At 43.6% G+C, this 19,358-nt stretch overlaps 1 protein-coding gene and 2 long non-coding RNA genes across 4 annotated transcripts in view; 1 reads left to right on the top strand and 2 right to left on the bottom strand.

The window, feature by feature from the left end:
• Positions 1 to 2,524, bottom strand: part of ELP2 (elongator acetyltransferase complex subunit 2) — a 39,268-nt gene extending 36,744 nt beyond the window's left edge. Inside the window, 4 exon segments of the mRNA XM_030011772.2 lie at positions 838 to 923; positions 2,223 to 2,301; positions 2,392 to 2,452; positions 2,454 to 2,524. Coding sequence (XP_029867632.1) covers positions 838 to 923; positions 2,223 to 2,301; positions 2,392 to 2,452; positions 2,454 to 2,524 — 297 coding nt within the window.
• A 157-nt stretch (positions 2,525 to 2,681) lies between these two features.
• On the top strand, positions 2,682 to 7,995 carry LOC115340188. 2 transcript variants are annotated; one of them, XR_003922959.2, is made up of 2 exons: positions 2,682 to 2,776; positions 6,619 to 7,995. It is a non-coding gene; the product is annotated as an uncharacterized LOC115340188 (long non-coding RNA). The 2 variants fall into 2 exon arrangements; XR_003922960.2 differs by lacking the exon at positions 2,682 to 2,776 and adding an exon at positions 2,784 to 4,905.
• LOC115340187 overlaps positions 6,743 to 19,358 on the bottom strand; it is a 47,836-nt gene continuing 35,220 nt past the window's right edge. The window contains exon 3 of the long non-coding RNA XR_003922958.2: positions 6,743 to 6,842. This is a non-coding gene — a long non-coding RNA (uncharacterized LOC115340187). The remainder of the gene's footprint in view (positions 6,843 to 19,358) is intronic.

Here is a 19,358-nt window from a genome sequence, read left to right as displayed (position 1 = left end):
CTAGGTACATTTCCCCCTAGTATGCATTCTTGTGCATTTTAAAATGCCAAGTCTAATCTAGTTTGAGATAGCCTATGAAATGGGTTACCTACACAGCCATTCACAAATCAATGCCTGATAAGTAAGATTTTAACAGCTAGGTAATAAATTAAAGTATTTTTTCATCTAAATTTCAGTTCATTCTGAAGGCTCTTTTACACCATACTCCATCTTTTGCCTTACATTTTACAGTATGAATAATAAATTAGCATGTCTCTTCTCAATTTCTCTGACAAAACTCAATTGTTGCACAGATTTTTTTATCTTTTTTTTTTTTTTTTTTAAACACCTACCCCAACTTGTATATCATCCTGGTAAGACTACCTATATATATACACCTACAAACACTACATTGTTACACAGATTGCCCAGAAATCACTAGAAACGGATATAAAGAAACGAGGAAGAAGGGTACAGGAAACATCAACTAAAATTGAACCTCACAGTTTGAAGATTTTAAGGCAGTTTAAAGGAAAGTGCTACATAAGATCAGCAAGCTGGCGACTCAAGAACAGACAAACAGCATCTTTTAGACATGCTAGACAAATCCACCTGATGACTGGTTAGCTAATTTCTTAATGAAGGCTGATTTGAAATAGATAAACTGCAGAAAAGAAGAAACAACATTTAAAGTAAAACATAGCATGACAGAATACCAACAATTCAAAGGAGATGCACACGGGGTTCAATAGTTAAAGTAAAACAAAGAGGTAGGACTAATACAGACAAAACACATAATTTGTAGTGCGTGAGAAACTAGGGCAGGGGGAGCTTTAAAAAGAGGTTATTCCTGCTTACCTGATTATTCCACGTTCCTGTTCCATTCCATTCCCAAATAATGAGTTGTTTATCAGATCCACCAGAAATTAACTCTGTTTCAGAAGCTGAAATATATGTTTTGTTAAGTTTTGTGAACACTTACTTTGTAACAGCAGTCAACAACATAAGCAGTTACATTGGTTACTACTCACAAAATATCAGGTATCAACTGTAAGCAAAGTTTCCATCAAAATAAAGTATGGCTAACAAGAGTTGCACTGTGCAAGGCAGCTTAAGAGCAAAGGTATTCTCTAAGACAACATAAAGAGAAAAGTCACAGGAACATTTACACTTCTGTATGAATCTGATAAATATATCTTTCCAAAAAGGTTCCCAAATCCGACAGCAGAATTTAATATTTTCTTTTTTTGTTTGGTCTTTTTGGAGAATAGGATAATAAAGCAAGTGAAATCTAACCAAACAGAATTCAAAGCTTCACATGAAAATTTAATTCCCAAGTTCCCTGAAAATAATTTCTTTTAATCAACCTTAAGAAGACAACGTTTTAGTGCAACCCGTTGAAAGGATAGCAGTTTATATCACTATTAAAAAGGAACGTTTTCACCTCAGCACTTCCCCCCTCAAAAAGCAAAAGGCATGTCACATCAACAGTCTAATTCGTGGCCCCATTTCTCTTTGTCAGTGAGCTTCTGTAAATGCCTAAAGGCAAGATTACGTGCCTTTGAAAAGTCTGCACTGAGCACCTTTAAATCTTGGAATTACTATCAAGCAAAAACCTTTTAACAGTCTTAAACGTTTCCATCCTGAAAGATTATTTTCTCGTGGATACGACCTCTATGCAACCTACAGCTTTATAGTCAGAGATTTCTGGAAAGTCACTGCAAACCATTTTACAAAGTCAAAACACGCAAAGCTCCAAAGCCTTCCTAAAGAGCCCGGTGGCAGCACAAGTGTCTGTCACAGCCGCCGATCCCTCTCGGAGCCACCGCAGCCCCAGGCAAAAAACAGCCTCGGGGGCTGCCGCCGGCTGCGGGGCCCGGAGAAGACGGACCGACCGCATCCCCTCGCTTACCGGACAGCTCCCCCGGCTTTGGGGGGACCGGGGGGGTCACATTCCCGCGGAGCCACACGTTAAAACCCCGGCTGGGAAGGTGGCCGTAAGGCCAGAGGACGCGCTAGAAGCACCCCAGCTCCTTATTACCTTCAGTTTGCCCCGCAGACCCTCTGTTGCCGGCCCTCCCGCCTCACCTCCCCAGCGAGGGCCGGGCCAGCACCGCCCGCGGCCCTGAGGGGAAGCGGCCCCGGCCCCCGCCGCGGCAGACATCCCACCCGCCGCGGCCCCACGGCCCGAAGGGACGGGGAGCGAGGGGCAGGTAGCGGGGTAGAAAGGCCGCGCTACTCACCCCCGTCCCGCCGACGGACCCAGCGCACGCAGTTCACCCTGCCGGCGTGGCCGCGGAGGACGGCGACCGCCCGCCTCACCTGCGGGAAGAGAGGGAAAGCACTCAGCGTGAGGGAAGCCGCGCTACCTCGGCCCCGGCCCCGGCCCCGGCCCACAGCGCCTCAGCTCACCGCCGGCTCGTAGAGAACGACGTCTCGGCAGCTGCCGAAGGCGAGGAACCCCCCCCCGCCCCCAGGACACGGCCCCGCCGCCCGCCCGATTAGCGCAGCAGGCGACGTGACAGACTTCCACGGGCGCCGCCATCTTGTCCTCCCCACCACCCCGGGGCGCGTGCGCGGCCTCGCGACAGCTCCCGTAGCAACCGGCCCCGCCGCGGCGTCCCGGCGGGGGGGTGGGCGGGGCCTGAGGAGGGGCGAAGGGCGGGGCGAGGGGCGGGGCGTGCCCACGGCCGTTGGGGCGGGCGGCAGCGACGGCGATGGCGGGCGCCTGTGAGGCGAGGAGCGGCCCCGACCGGCTCGGTTTGGCCGTGCGGCCCCGGCTTGGTCTGGCCGTGGGGTGAGGGAGAGCTAACCTAAGTTCTGGGTGGCTGTGGGGAGAGCCCGGTTCGGGGTTTGGTGTGAGGGAGCCCCGCCGGCCGGGCCTCGCCGGCGCAGAACGCCCGCGCCGGTGGAGGAGCTTGAAAAGAGGGCATCGAAAGCAGTGAAACCGAAATTAGTTTGGGGTTTGGGTTTGTTTTTTTCTTTTTTCTAGGGGGACAGTTTTAATCTGTATCGCGGCTTTTGTCAAACACTCAAAAGGTTTAAAAAGTTCTAAGCTTTTCTAGGTTTTTTTTTTGTACATAGAAGTTGATTCCACATGTGCCTGAGTGTCAGAGATCGTGGTCCTACTATCCATTTCTGATCTGGTTCCACCACCTGTAAAGCTTCCCTCTGATAAAGAATCATTCTTAAGTCACTGAGTTCAGGCCGTGTTTAATATTACGGTTTATCACCGAGGTCCTGAACTGTCATAGAAATCATGGCAATTTGCAACTGAGCAATGGCCAGGGCCCCCAGTGGGGTGATCTGGATATGTCCGAGTACCTCTATTTTTCAAGACAAAAGATGAGATCATAGCAGATTAGAGAATTACATCTGTTAAATTTTTATTTTTTTATTTATTGATATATTTATTGCCCTCCCTAACCAAGAAATTCAAGTCAAGAAAGATACATGCTACAGTAGTAGTCTAGTTTTACTTGCATAGTTACTGGCCTAAAGAAATGGGATCATGAGAGGGTATTACGCTGTATGGATGTGCTGTGAACTGTTTCAGCCATTTGGCTTCACAAGCTAAAGGATTTTGCCAATTCCCAGTGGCTACAGATGCAACCTGCTACCCCGCAGGCTGTGTAGGAGTCTCAGCGGGACCTTCGAGACATCCACTCTGCCTCCAAACACTCTACCCTACATGTGCAGAAGGCCCTGGAGCAGACGCCAGGCTGAAGTATAACTGGACTGCTCTACAACAGAAAGTGTGGAAAGGGAGAGGAAACAGAGATGTGACTATCTACAGCTGTCCGGTGCTTCCTGCCCCCAAATCACACCTGGAATATCATGAAATAATCGAAGCTGAACTGAAAAGCTGGAAAGCCTTGGGTAGAGGGAGAAGACAGCTCTACGTGACTGTGCAGGGAATGGGGCGGGGTGTGCAGGAAGAGAAGCAGCAGAAAGCAAGCAGGCATCCAGGGGAAGCACTCTGTGTAGCACAGGCAACACTTCAGACCCTAAATCACTCCTGCCTGGCCTTTATCTCCCCGTGTGCCTGCACGTTCATGAATGCTGGCTGTTGGCAGCGCTGTAACCTGACACAAAAATATTGCAGCTTGGCACGTCTTTTTCCAGTGGGTATGAGAGGAAGGAAACTCTGCCTGATCACATACAAGATACAGCCAGAAATGTTAGCTGCTAAGGGAACAAATGACTCCTTGCACAAAAATGCACGGATCCAGTCATCAAAGCATGCTTTAACTGAGGAGTGCTGTCCCGGAGGATGGAGGATGGCTGCACAGCAGTCAGGTTGCGCAGCAACCCCCTCACTCAGTGTGCCCTGCCAGGGTCGGAGTCCGGCGGGAGGAGGTCGGGCGCTGCCAAAAAGCTGGGGCATGTTATAGGAGTTGCATTTGTTGCTGTGGGAACGAAGCTGGCTCTGACTGTGATTGTGGGCATCAGTGTAGGCTTTTCCAAGATGGATTTGGGTGGGGGATTCCTCTATGACGCGAGAAGTTTACTCATCTGATAGATAACCTGCTGATGATGATGTCCTGTAAAGAGGAGGGCCCTGGGCGCTGCTTGTGTTGTAGAGATTTGGAGGTGCACATCATGCCTGAGGGTGTGAGGGCACTGTAGCCCCATGCTGCAGGGTTTTGTGAGGCTGGGCCTCGCAGCCTTGGGCCACCGCCTCGGGAATGGTGCTTTCCCAGGCAACTTGAGGGAGCACATCGCGGAGCGCTGCTAGCGCCAGGTATTGCCAGTGATTGCCTCCTTTCTACCACGAAGGTCTGGCACTGTCACCCCCGTGCCACGCCGACTCCTCCCAACACCGAGAGAACTGGGATAAATCAACACAGAATATGGACTTGAAAGTGCCATGGGGAATGCTGTAACAGGACCACAGCGGTATGGCCAAAAAGCATGGGAAGCTGGGTATGTATCCAGACAGATCAGCCTAGACAAGACCAGTTTCTTACACACTTTTTGTAAGTATTATGTCTGACCAAGTCCTCTCTCACATGGGATGCTGGGCCTTTGGTCTAACCCAAGAAAGTTTTTTTCTGAGTTCTGACGTTACAGGATCTTCTCTTAAGTCTGAAAAATGGAAATACCTGGAGGGCAGTGTATGAGAAATTTAGAATATTGGATAATTATGACAGAATTAATATGCCTTTTAGGAACACGTACATTATAAGGAAGTAACGGTGGTGGTCAGTGATGTTCCAAGGATGGGAGAGGACATACTCTGGGCTAGTCACCAACTGCCAGTCTTCGTTCATGGCTAGTGTCCTTACTGAATTCAAATCTGTCCTTGCTGTTTTCCTTCATCTCCCCAGAAAATAACTTCTTCACTTTTCAGAAATATATGTAAAAATAATCATCCTCTTTTTTCCCCCTTTGGTGTAATTTTTGAGGCACAAGAAGAACTCAATTCACTGAACATCAGAGAAGGTTGTGATAGTGCCTAAGCAGACTTCAGAAGTCACTCTGTAGCCTTGTTCACATCTTTTATGTGTCCCAGTTTGGTTCTGCCAATGGAGTTACATCAACAAATTCCCATAAGGGAGATATTATTCATACTGACAAAAGGTTTCTTTAGCTTAAAATAAATTCACCAGTTAGATATTGGAATAATTTCTCTTATTCCAATAGCAAAATAGTAATTTTGATGGTAAACTCAAGTCTTCAAGTCAGGTTTGGCAGGCAGAGGTGGCTTAGCGATCTTCCTGTGCTCCCTACCGAACTCAGTTATGCCCACAAGCTTTTAGGTAGAGACTGAGAAAATACAACACTAGTCAAAAAATGAGAAATGCTATATATTTATCTAATTATGTCCAAATAATGATGTGAAAATACAATAATGTTGCAAATGTTTCCACTTCCTGCAGAATGTTTCCAACCTATTATATAGCATTTTTTAGCCTCATCTTCTTTTCTGGTTTTATGAGGAAAATACAGTGTTGGATATATATTGCACATATTGTTAATTGAATGCATGTTGAGAAGAAATCTGCTCTTTGATAGGTTAAAGAAAAGTTTTAGGCTTTTCTTTATTGGGTGGGGTCTTGGTGTAAAGGAATATGTATTATTAGACACGGGTCATTCTGCATACCATGAAAAGCAACGATCATATCTTAGGTTTAAAGTTTAATTATGTGCAGTTTAATTCTACAGAAGAATGTTTAAAAGTTGTTAAATTAGCAAAGTACTTAAAGGTTGGGGGCTTTGTTCTTCTTGTATTTGTTGAACTTAGCCTGTCTTTATTTGTCTTCATTGTATACACGCCTTATGAAGTAGTCATTAATGAAGTTACTTCATACTCAAATTACTGCCTGCTATTTTTACTGTAGGTTGCTTGCCTCCAGTAGCAACCTGGATGAATAGTGCCTGGTGAACGAGGCAGCTATGCAGTATTTCAACTTCTCCACATTAGTTATATCATGGCCCTAGGCCTAATTCGCTGTACGGTATTCTTAGCACAGAATTATCCTTTTCCTCATAGCCTTTTTTTTTTTTTTTTTGTGACTCCCACTGCCACAGTACCTGAATGTCTCAGAAAAATGTATGAATTATATTTTTCTTTATAATGTCACTGTCAGGCAGAGGGGTATTATATTCATTTTCTGAGTGACAATTTCCTTCTAGGACCAGAATTCATAACAAAAGTGCCATAGTTCTTCAGCGATGAAGCGCCCAATGTGGAAGACACAGGACGGCGTTTGGGAGAGGGGCTAACCACCCGCAGCACCCGTTGCCTCCAGCTGGGACTGCGAGCATTTAAAACTTTTGGAAATCATATTCCAGCACGGGGACACTCCTGACGGCTTCTGCGGGGCCAGGGTTTCACCTGAAGGATCAGAGCTGGAGCACTGAGAAAATAAATAATAAACAATAGTGACCAAAACCGTAAAGATGAGTTTAAATTATTTGCCAGCTTCGCAGAGGATACCCAGACAACAGCTAGGAACAACGCCATTGCCTTCAACATCTTGAGTACAAATCCAGCCTCTCCCTGTTTGCCAGTTGTGGGACCTGCTTCAGAAAGTGTTTCAGTGCATGAGGAATGCTACCTCATGGGTTTGCTGGGATTTCTTTCCCTTGACCCTGCAACTACCAGTACGCTACCAGAAGGGATGACCTAAAGTTACTGAATGGGTCTGTTCAGTCTAAAATTCAGTGTCAGACTAGTTTTTAACTGCCACTGATTGATTCTGGAACTGCTGGTCCTGTGTTCAATAAAAGTTAAGATTTCCAGTGTATCTTGAGCATAATGTAAGCCTGTGGCATCCTTTTCAAATACATTTCTCAAGATAAAAAGAGCAGATATTGTCACATGAATAGATTTAATTTAAAATGTTTAGAATAAGTTTTTAGAGACAATTTCTCCTTTAATTCACCTCACTGAAGACTGCAAAGTTGAATGATGCTGGTGAAAAAATTTGAACTGAACTAATCTTGACCATAGCTATTTCCATTTTTCTTGAAGGCTGTATTTTAAGTATTCTATGAATGGCTTATATTCCCACTGCCTAAATGGATTTCTGATTTTCCAAAGAAAAAATAAACTAATTATTTATAAATACCATCAAAATTAGCTCTCCAAACAATGACTGTAATTGCTGGCTGAAAGAAATTCCACAGAAAATCTCTCTGATTTTCTTTTTTTTTTTTTTAAAGGAAGACCTAATGCAAACATGACCTAGAAAACTGCTTGGGAAACAACAAAAAAAAAGGATGAAAGGATGAAACAGCTTGTCACATAATCAAACTGATTATGCATTGTGTTTTTGAAGCAGAAGCTCTAAAGGGAGACATGATAATAGGCATGCATTCCAGAGGGCGTACACATACACACATGAGACCTCAGAAATGTAATCTTGAACAGTTAAAATCATATTTTACACTTCAATTCTGTATTAGCAGCAGTTCTAGCAGTTCTTGTATGACTTGGATAGGATATTGTTCCACACTATAGAAGAACCTCTTAAAAGACAAAAAATAAATTCTGTAATATTTTCCTGACGCATCTCTTCATGCTCATTTAAAACTAAACATATTGAATTAATATCAATAGGTCGTCTTATTTGTACACACACATATGTATTTGCATGCAACCACATCCACTATCCATATATTTGTAATGGGTTTGACCCTGAACTGTTGTTGCACAAGTTAACATGATATTTAGTAATTTCCAGAAGGATAAGCCTGATCCAAAGGCTTTGGTGGTCAAAGAGATTCCCGGCATTTGATGAGGGATCCGGTTACTGACACCAGGAGCTGGCAGACTTTTTTAATCTGTATGGTAATGTCACTCTTCCTTGCTGCTTGACACTGTCTTACACCCAGTACCTTGGTGAGCACAGGTAAGAAAAGAAGTGCTAACCTTCTAGCCCAGCGGTCTGGAGCTGTCACGAGTTTCAGTTAGGAGGAAATACAAACAGCATTACAGGTTTGTATGACGAAATCCCCATTCCCGGTGCAAAGTGTGCAAAGACAAACATCTGCTGAGCCTCAGAGCTGCAGGGGAGAGGGGAATACGGCACAGGGTATCCAATGGTCATACAGCAGCCAGCTCCTCTTGGGTAAAACTTTGTTTCCTAGGAAAGCATCGTGGTTTAACCCCAGCCAGCAACTAAGCACCACTCAGCCGCTCACTTGTTCCCCCCACCCAGTGGGATGAGGGAAAGGAAAAAAAAAGTTAAACTCATGGGTTGAGATAAAGGCAGTTTACTAGGACAGAAAACAAAGAAAATAATAATAATGGTGGTAGTAATAATAATAATAACAACAACATAATTAGAATATACAAGTGATGCACAATGCAATTGCTCACCACCCGCCAACTGACACCCAGTTAGTTCCCGAGCAGCAATCCCTCCCAGCCCCACTCCCCCCAGTTTATATACTGGGCATGATATCACATGGTGTGGAATACCCCTTTGACCAGTTTGGGTCAGCTGCCCTGGCTGTGTCCCAGCTTCTTGTGCCCCTCCAGCCTTCTTGCTGGCTGGGCATGAGAAGCTGAAAAGTCCTTGACTTAGTGTAAATGCTGCCTAGCAACAACTGAGAACATCAGTGTGTTATCAACATTATTCTCATACTAAATCCAAAACACATTATACCAGCTACTAGGAAGAAAATTAACTCTATCCCAGCTGAAACCAGGATAGAAAGGTAACAAACAACTCCCTAATTTCTGTCAAAATACAGTTTCCTTTTTAAAATTACTTTTTTGTTCTTTTTTTTTTAATGTGAATATTGGTGCATATTGGTGTACAAAGTTTCTGTAGTAGGCAATAATTTATTTGGAAAATTTAATGAACTGCTTTACCACCCATTACAGATGAATTTGTAAGAAAGGCTTGAACCTGTCCCACCGCAGTGGCCATGAAGTGCCCTGTGCCATTCAAGTTGGAGTTGGCATCGCAGGTGACTCATATTTTTCCTCTCTGTTGCCCGCAGCGGGACGCAGCCTGGACAGATACCATGGGTGACAGAGGGGAAATAATTATATTTTGAAGGGGAGAAAAAGTGCTTTCTATTTAATGTGGCTCAGCTTAAACAAGTGGCTCAGAAGACTTCATACCGCACTAGCATTAAGAAAATGTTGTTAACAAAAAAGGTGTTTCTTACAGAGATAGAAGACTGAATAATAGTTGATGGGAAAGAGATTTAGGAGAGAAAAATATTGACTGAACATGGGGAAAAAAAAATCCCAATGGTAAATCAGTCAAAGTATACCAGATACAGGAAACTGCAGTGTACTGAATGGGAACTTTTGATACATCTTCTGGTTTAAGGTAGTGAGCTCTGCTTTGGACCTAAAGCTGGAGTTCAGCCTCCTTCTTATGCATAATAATTCAAAAAAACATACTCTTTGCACATGGAGTAAATATTTTGATACTTAAAATAATAAGCCATCCATCAATAAATTTCATATCTACATTGTTCATTCATTATGCCAAGTTACTTTATTTACAAGATGACACAGGTACTTTTCACGTCTGAAAATATACAGCTAAAGCAACCAAAATAAACAGCAAGCAGCCACACAATAGACCCCAAAGTATCAGAAATAGTCATTAAACAAAGGTATAGATCATTATTTTGCCATTATTGTTTCCTACCTCGCAAATGGAGTAAGCCACCATACGAGATTAAACCTGCCTGGTTTGTCAAAGAGGTGAAGAGAAATGTTAAGACCAAGGTCCAAATCACCAACATGACTTAGAAACCTGATTTCTATTTGATGGCCTAAATGTTTCTGAGGATCCATGCCTATGTCATTTAGCTTAATCTGTGACATAGTTAATTTGACTCACTGGATGAAATAGAAAAAAAGAAAATGAGTTTGCATCAGGAAAACACCATGAAATGGGGAAAATAGGAAAGAATGTTTTATAGAAACAGCGGAAGCTGCATCAGTTTAATCATTTGGACAATCACATATGATGTAACTCAAGTTGGCATTTCCAAGCACCTGAGTTTTAACTCTCACATGCTAATGCGTTTTGAGGCAAGTTATTTTGTTTCATTTTTCTTCACATTTCCAGTCATAAATATAACCATACAAAGAAGTAAAATACCGAAGCAGGGATGGCTAGGGAATGAGGGCAAAAGCAATCTCTGCATTAGTGAGCCTTACAGGACATTCTGCAAATAGCTCTGCATGAAAGAACCAAGGGGAAGGAGCATATACCAAAAGCCTGCAGTGCACGCTGAAATTCACTCATGAAACGCAAACTTCTGCACAGTCAGCAGTACTAATACTTAGAGAGTAGATGTTTACCTTTCATGCTGCATTAACTGTCAGCAAAACTAAACTTACACAAGGCTAGGCTGATGTTTTTGCCTCATTTTGAGTGCATGAAAAATTGTCATTTCACCAAGGAATACTGGCAAGGTAAACTGCAACATTCCTCATAGTTCCTTCCCCAGTTCTCCCATTTCTTCCATCCAAAAAATCCATCATCCATGTAATCAGCAACAGCAAAACTTTTCTTTTGCTTCAGACCACCTTCTACGGGTGAACAAACCTGCATCCACCCGCTCTATTCCAGTCTCTTACTTCAGGCTCTTGAAGCTGCAGAGTCTCAGAGAAGATCTAGTCCCTCTCTTTCTCGTCATCTCTGATACCGCACAGACCTCCTCCTGCAGCTCCTTAACTTGGTGACACAGATCATCAATGAGCACACATCTCCTACAGGCTAGAAGACCATGTCCCGCTGCCCCAGCCTCCACGAGAGGCATTCCCTACAGCCCAAGACGTGGAGAGCTGCATCCTCCTGGAGCTCTCTCTGGGTGGAGGCCTCTGGCCTTGCTTGAGCAGCGGGGTTGGACACAATGACCTCCAGAGGTCCCTTCCAACCTCAGCCCTTCTGTGACTCTGTGGTTCTGTTACAGTGAAATCGCTCCACCGTGGGACCGTGCCCCGCAGTGCATCACTGCCGTTGCTGAAGACGTGGAAGCTGTTCAGAGCAGAGTCGCTACGCGGCCTTCTGCGCAAACCGCTGTATGAACTGCCGCATCCGTTTGCTGCCTCTGTCACCTCCTTTATGAAATGTTTTCCTGGTTTTGCGATTTATCCTTTCTTTCAGTAGCGTTTCTTTCAATAGCAGGAGTTGGACCTTCAGAGATCCCATCCAGCCTAAACCATTGCATGAGTCCCATAGTTGCTCTAACAGCTGATTGTATTTTCTACAGCCATTGAATTCTGAGTCTGTTCAGCTCTGCTACTCCGTCTGGACAAGATGTCCAGCACACAGCTAGACAAGTCCATAATACGATAGGTGAACAATTGGCTGACGGGTCAGGCTCAAAGGCTTCTTGTAAATGGGGTTACATCAGGCTGGCGCCCAGTCACCAGTGGGGTTCCCCAGGGCTCAATTTCAGGGCCAGTGCTCTTTAATGTTAATAATAAATGATCTGGACGCAGGAATCGAATGTACATTAAGTAAGTTTGCCGATGATACTAAACTAGGATGAGCTGTGGACTCCCTCAAGGGTAGAGAGGCCTTACAGAGAGATCTGGATAGTCTAGAGAGCTGGGCAGTCACTAACTGTATAAAATTTAACAAGAGCAAGTGCCAGATTCTCCACCTGGGATGGCATAATCCTGGTTATACATACAAATTGGGGAACAAGAGGCTGGAAATCAGCCCCGCAGGAAGACATCTGGGGGTTTGGGTTGATGGCAAATTGAATATAAGTCAACAGTGTGCCCTGGCAGCCAAAAGGGCCAACCGTGTCCTGGGGCGCATCAAGCACAGCCTAGCTAGCCGGTCGAGGGAGGTGATTGCCCCACTCGATACTGCACTGGTGCGGTCCCACCTCAAGTACTGTGTGCAGTTTTGGGTGCCTCAATATAAGAAGGACATCAAACTACTAGAGTGTGTCCAGAGGAGCACGACCAAGATGGTGAGAGGCCTTGAGGGCAAGACTTCCAAGGAGCAGCTGAGGTCACTTGGTTTGTTCAGCTAGGAGAAGAGAAGGCCGAGGGGCGACCTCATTGCAGCCTACAACCCCCTCAAGGCGGGCAGCGAAGGGGAAGGTGTTGATCTCCTCTCTCTGGTGACCAGCAATAGGACACGAGGAAATGGAATGAAGCTGCATCAGGGGAAGTTCAGATTGGACATTAGGAAAAGGTTCTTCACTGAGAGTGTGGTCGGTCACTGGAACAGGATTCCCAGGGAAGTGGTCGTGGCACCAAGCATGTCAGAGTTCAAGGACCATCTGGACAACGCTCTTAGTCATATGGTTTAGTGTTAGGCAGTCCTGCGAGGATCAGGGAGTTGGACTCGATGATCCTTATGGGTCCTTTCCAACTTGAGATATTCTATGATCTTTTCCCTGTTCCTAGTCTGTCCTTACCTTCTACAAAAGTTTATTTCTCCTTCTCCTCTCCTTTTCCCCTCTCCCATTCACTTCCCTGTTGCCTTAACCTCCGCACTGGGCACCTTGCAGAAGATATTGTATTCAAGGAGCTAGTGATCCTGAACATGTCTGCTCTACTGGGCCTTGTACATAGGCCTTGAGCAGCCCGTTCGTTAGCATGTGCGGCCGCTGCGTGGGAGCTCGCTGCCCCACGCCAGCCTGAGCTGCACTGGTGGGTGCTATGACAGAGATAACCTTCCAGCCTGTTGGGAAACTATCTGTTAGCTGGAGAGCCTACTCAGATAATCCAAAACTTGTAAGACCATTGAGAAAGGTCGATTGTGTGCAGATCACGGGGTGGAGTGCAGTGCTCCTGCCCGGGAGAGCACTGCCCGTCCCTCGCCGTTACCCGAGTGGGCGCAGGTGGGTGCCGGGCTGCTCGCCCCACGGGGCCCTCGGGATGTGCCGGGCTGCACAGGTCCCCTGGCCGCGGGGTCACCTCAGCCCCATCGCGGTCACGGAGACACCCGCGGGCAGCTCCCACGCCGTACCGGCGATTTCGCCTCCTGCGTGGCCTCGCTTTTATCTAACCGTGCAGCAAGAAGTTCTCACGCGAAGGTCCTTTAGGAAGAGAGTTGTTTTCTTGTGAGGAAATCCCGTAGTAGCTCAAATGATCAAAAGGGGGAGAGCATCTCTCCATGGACAGGATCTGCTCTGCGCAGCATCCCTTGGGAAAATCCATCTGGGCTCCATCTGCTGCTGCATGGACGCAGGGTGCCCAGCATCTGAAGGGATGTAAGATGTACTCACTATCTATATTCCTCTTCATATCTTACAAAACCTGCTCTTTTATTAAGCCATTTGTTGTTGATATCCATAAGGAACCCTGCTCCGTCCCTCTCCCCTTTCACCTCACCTCCTCCCCGGTGCAGAACAACCTCCTCTGCCTTTTCCCTGCCCCGGTGCCAGCTGCTGTAACCCTGCTCCCTCAGCCTGCCGTCCCCCGCACCTTTAGCTCACTTCCCACCTCACAGCCCCGAGAGGCAGCCCATAGAAAGACTTCGAGACACTGGTGAGACGGCGTAGAAACCAAGTACCGGGGGCTGAAAGACTCTGTCACCCACCTCAGTGCGTTTGCACTGCATTTACATTTCTCAAACTATAGCGTGTTCCTTAAATTGTGTAAATTAGTTGTGTTTATACTATTAATAATAATAAAAAAAAGAGTGCTATAGAAGTTGACCGATCTGCGCTGGAGAGTTGCATAGATGCCTCATACAGAAACCAGCTGTACTGAGCCGGGGAGCGGTTTATCATTCCCAGACTATTTGTGGTACAGTACGTGTGCTTGATAAATGCTACCAAATCACCCAGAAACATCTATCAGCAAGCAAGAAAAAGGGGAGCTGCTGAGGTGACTTCTACACACCCAGTTTTCTGCTTCTTGTTTAGCACTTTGTGAGAACGGCTTTAAATTATTCTGTTTTCAATGGCCTTTCGCCTGGTTTTTTTGACCGTCATTAGTCATTACCTGACTTGTACTGGAAGCGCTCAGGATCAAGGGAAGCCAAGACGTTTTGGTTCAGTTGCTTACATGAGGCTTGTGACAGATGGCAGAACTTTATTCTTAATGAGAAGTTTTTCCAGCCCGGGTCTCCAGTGAGAGAGTGCTCCCTAATCCTGCAGCAAACCCAAGGTCACTGCGGTAGGACAACCTCAGGTGGGTACCAGGAAAAAGCACGAGCCCCGGGGTGGTCTGGAACAGTCTGCCCACGCCATGAGCTTAATAGATGGTGTTGTTACCCCTAGCACGGTTCTACCTTTTGAACACCAGGGCATAATAATAAGGATGGTAAAAAAAAGGATAAACCTTTAGCCTCGAGGAAAGCTGAAAAAGAAGCTGGCGCGTTCATGTTGGAGCCAAAAAAAAAAAAATTGTGTTATTTACTTGGACTTCATTTCAGCCTGCATCCAACTGCATCAAGCATTAGTCATCTTTATAGAGGTTTTAGTAGAAGGAATGACTAACTTAATTATAATAAACCCAACATTCTTACTTTATAATACTGTACAAAACCAACTAAAATATTAGCAGGTAAGCTCTAAAACCATAGAGGCAGCTTCTGGTCGTATTTGAATGATATAATCTGTAATAATTCTCTCATGCTTAGGTATATTTTTGCCAGATGTATACCAATAGAATTGTTATCACAACCTTTTCCAATTTCTCCCGATAAAAGGCATCGATGTGAATAAAAAATTATGGCATGAGGTAGTGATCAGCTTTAGGATATGTAAGAGTTATTATGATTTCTATCTTGTACGTTTGTCACTTTCTGTATCAAAATTTGTATCTAAAAAATATTTTCTGATCCCCTTCTGTATATGTAACATCTGTTAGGATGTAAACACAGATCTTTTTGTACTGTGTGAAAGAGGGTGATGCTCTAGAAAATGCTAAGAAAATGTTTTAAACATGATCTTTTTTTTTAAACGTGATCCTTTTTTTTTCTTTTTCTGAGATCTGTGAAGAGAATATGTTTTCCTTCTTGCTATTTCCATCACATACAGGAAAATTTTATTTTCCTTTATTTAATCAATTCATGATGCAGAGAATTCCTAAAATAAACCTAATGTCTCTCTAGACATGCAAAGAATTACAGGAGTTGTCCTGGGCTGATATAAATTGTTATACTTCCATTGGAGCAAATCTTTGATTGTTTACATCTTCTGAGGCTTTGCCTCTGGACTGTGAGAAAGAAAGTGGTTTTATTCTTTGCTTTTGTAAGTGTTCGATATTCCTGGTAAACTATGACATAAATCAATTTTGCTATCTTGTTGTAGCCATATTACATTATAAAAATCCTCTTCTGAATGTTGGAAATTTGATCTGCCTTTTTCAGTGCTGCAGTTTAAAAACAAATGGAATAAATTTTAGGTGGGCGTTTATGAAATTGAAAAAAGGATCGGAGGCCTCTTGGGCAGTGTTTTTCCTTGCTGTTGGGGTTTTTTTGGTTTTGCTTTTATGGCATACAAACAGGATCTACCTTACCTATTTTATCACAGATAATTGCATCCAAACCTTTCCAGACACTAAAAATAGTTAATCTTCATGTATTTTTGTAAAATACCTGGGTTTTGTCTATTTTCTGCATCACTATTATTCCACATATTGTTATTTCCCTTTGTCCAGAACTATTCCTTTTTTCAAAAGAGATCATTAGATGCAATTTGACAATATGTTGGAAGAAGTTTTAATAAACAAAAAATGACTAATGGGGGTTTAACCATTATTTCACATCACTGTTCACTTCCAAGTGAAAACATCGACCTACATTTTTAAGGAAGTTATTTGTGTGAACAGCCTATTGATTTGTTCAAATAAACAGCATAGGGTTATCATTTGTCTTTTTGTCAGTATTTTCTCATATAGTAGTTCCCTTTCTTTCCTTTCTTTCCAGTTACTTTAAGTCCTATCTTGATTCTTACAAGCACATGTCATGGTTTAACCCTGCTGGTAACTAAGCACCACGCAGCCGCTCACTCACTGCCCCCCACCCAGTGGGATGGGGGAGGGAATTGAGAAAAAAAAAGTAAAACTTGTGCCTTGTGATAAAGACAGTTTAATAGAACAGAAGGGAATAAACTAATAATGATAATAATAAAATGACAATAATAATAATAAAAGAATTGGAATATACAAACCAAACGATGCACAATGCAATTGCTCACCACTCATAGACCAATGCCCAGTCAGTTCCCAAGTAGCAATCTGCCCCTCCCAGCCCCACTCCCCCCAGTTTATACACTGGGCATGACGTCACATGGTATGGAATACCCTGTTGGCCACTTTGGGTCAGCTGTCCTGGCTGTGTCCCCTCCCAACTTCTGTCCTGCCAGCTCTGCACTAGAGAGCTGTTACCAGCAGCTGAGGTGCACAGTGGGTTGGGGCATTTTGTTATTTCCTAAATTGCTGCAGTAAGTATTGCCTGAGTTTTTTGATCAATCCCCTCAACCCATAGAGCAAATATAATAACCAGGCAAGACACAACATTCATAAATGAGGATGCTTCTTATCTGTCAGAAATGTTACTATTTTCTGTACTGTTCTCTTTTTCAGCAGCCACATAATAAGATACAGATTTTCAGAAGTGGCATCTTTTATCATGAGATGTTGTGATATTCCTACATTTAGTAAACAACAGAGTTCCTTCAAGGCAAGTACAGTTATGTTTTCAATTAAAGCACAATGTCATACATTTGCTTCCATTCCCATCTCATTGACAGACATTGCAGGTGAAGAATATGTGCTGTATTTTCATCTAGTTCGTATTCCATGGTCAGGTATTTGAGTACCACTCTTAGGTAGGCAGGGCCACTGTATCTCAGTGCCTATATAGCTTCTCACACGTAACGCAAATTTGCACAAGCACATCTAGCTCGCAAAAGCATATCCATCTTTTCAGCGTCATTTGGTTTCAAGTAGTCATTGATTTCAGTCATTCTACGTCATTTAGGTAATACCTATGACCCAGATGTTCTCCTCGACTTTGAGCGCTGTGATCGGTTTGATCTGTTTGAGCAAATGCCCTGCCGTGCAAAGGCAAATGAGAGATGTGATACTGGTCTTCACTACCGGGAAGCTTCTTGCTCTGACATAGAGGTATTTTGGTCCCATTCCTAAGCCCAGCAGATATTTTTACATTTAATTTTAGCATCTCTAATAAAAAGCATTGTCCTTATACGAATCATTTTGGTGGCAGTTAAGAAGTGCAGGTGTTGTTTTATTTTTGTTCGAGTATAGTTTGGTTTAAAATAAACTTGGTTTGTTTTGCTGACCATCGTTTATAAAGGCCTGGAAGGAGGTAATGAAGATGCCTGAACGTGATGTGCTCTGAGCCCTGCATCTGCTGCTGCGGCCCCTGTATAAGCTGCAGTATATACAGGGTGTGTGGTGGGAGCGAGGTAGCCTTCAGCATGCCTTTTACCACAGTAAACTGGGCTTCTAACTGTGCTAATGACAAAACTTAACTTAATTTAATCTCCCAAGTAGAAGCAAAGTCCTTTTGCTTTTTTAAACGTAGGGCTATCAGGAGTCCCAGTCCTGAGTTTTGTCAGCTATATAAAAGCAAATTACCCCACACTGTATGAGATGTTATAGAAATTTTTCCCAGAGCTGCTTTTGTACTGTCTACATAGGCTGTCCTCGGCCTCCCACTGACAGGCTGGTCAAAGCCCTAGATGGGTAATTTTCTTAAAACTTGGCAAGTGGATCTCCTTATTTCTTCCCCTTGTTGAAAAGAGCTTCTGCTTGTAGGTTGCTTTTCGCTATCCTACGAAGGCAGACGTATTCTCTCCTAATGAAGTACGATGATAGCCTTGCTGATTTTTGCCCTGCTTCTTGATTTTCTTCCTTGTTGTTCAGCTGAGCCTGATTTTCAAACCTGTTCAAGAAATTTTAATGAGAAAGAATTTTTACGTGGATCATCCTCCCACCCACTCACAGCAATTGTTACGATTTTCTCCTGTTATTTGAAGCAACTGTATTTCTAAAGAGACATTACTTATGTGGAAAATTATTACTTGGAAAAAGGTTTCTTCTCCCACTACTATTTTACAGTTTATCAGGTAGGATCAAGCTAAAATGGCTAATCCTATATCCAGCTTGCTGTCTCTAAGCCACATATAATAATCCTATTTTGAAGTCTAGCAGCAGACATAGGAGGTATTTGATGACTCACAGGAATAAAAAAGGCTGGGTGAGTATCTGGAACATTTTTCCTGGTTAGTCTGTAAAAGATTAAATAGACTTTTCCCCAGGAGGAAAAGAAAAAAAAAAAGAAAGAAAGAATTGTCAGTAGCTTGAAACATTGAAAACAAGGTTGGATGTGATAGCTTATAGAGGAAAAATGTTGTAGTAAAGCAGATAATAAGCAAAAGGGCTTGAGAGTTCTTTCTGATGTTTCATCTCTATGGAAGGGTAATTAGGTATGTGCACAATTACAAAGCAAATGGCATGCATGATGATGTTTTCCTCAGTCAGATTTGTTTTTCTGTTCTTCTAATTTGGTTTTAATTAATACTAACACAAATAGTTTTTTTCTGAATATAAGCACAGATATGTACTGTATTAAGGTTTTAAATCATGCCTGAGATGCACTTGGATAATTTCTATTAGTATCAGGGAGAATACCACTTTTTCTTTATGCATGCAGGTCGAGCAAATGGTACCCAAGTATAACACCGATAGTCACGCTTTGTTGCGTGTGTGAAATTTAGCGAAGGGAATTAACAACTGAAACGAGCGCTCCCACATGAAGGATAATATTAAACAAATCTAGCTTTAAGTCCTGACCTTCCTACCCACAATTCCTGTCAGGAGGCTTTGAAGTCTGATACTAAAAAGCCTATGAAGCTCGGAAACTGAAAACAGCATTTCACAGGTATTAGCATGATAATTAGGAGTCTGTTTTACACATCATTTTAACTTGAAAGTAAGTAATCAGAAT

The sequence above is a fragment of the Aquila chrysaetos genome, chromosome 4 (genome assembly GCF_900496995.4).
Source record: "Aquila chrysaetos chrysaetos chromosome 4, bAquChr1.4, whole genome shotgun sequence".
NCBI lineage: Eukaryota > Metazoa > Chordata > Aves > Accipitriformes > Accipitridae > Aquila > Aquila chrysaetos.
This window is presented reverse-complemented; position numbering and strand designations above follow the sequence as displayed.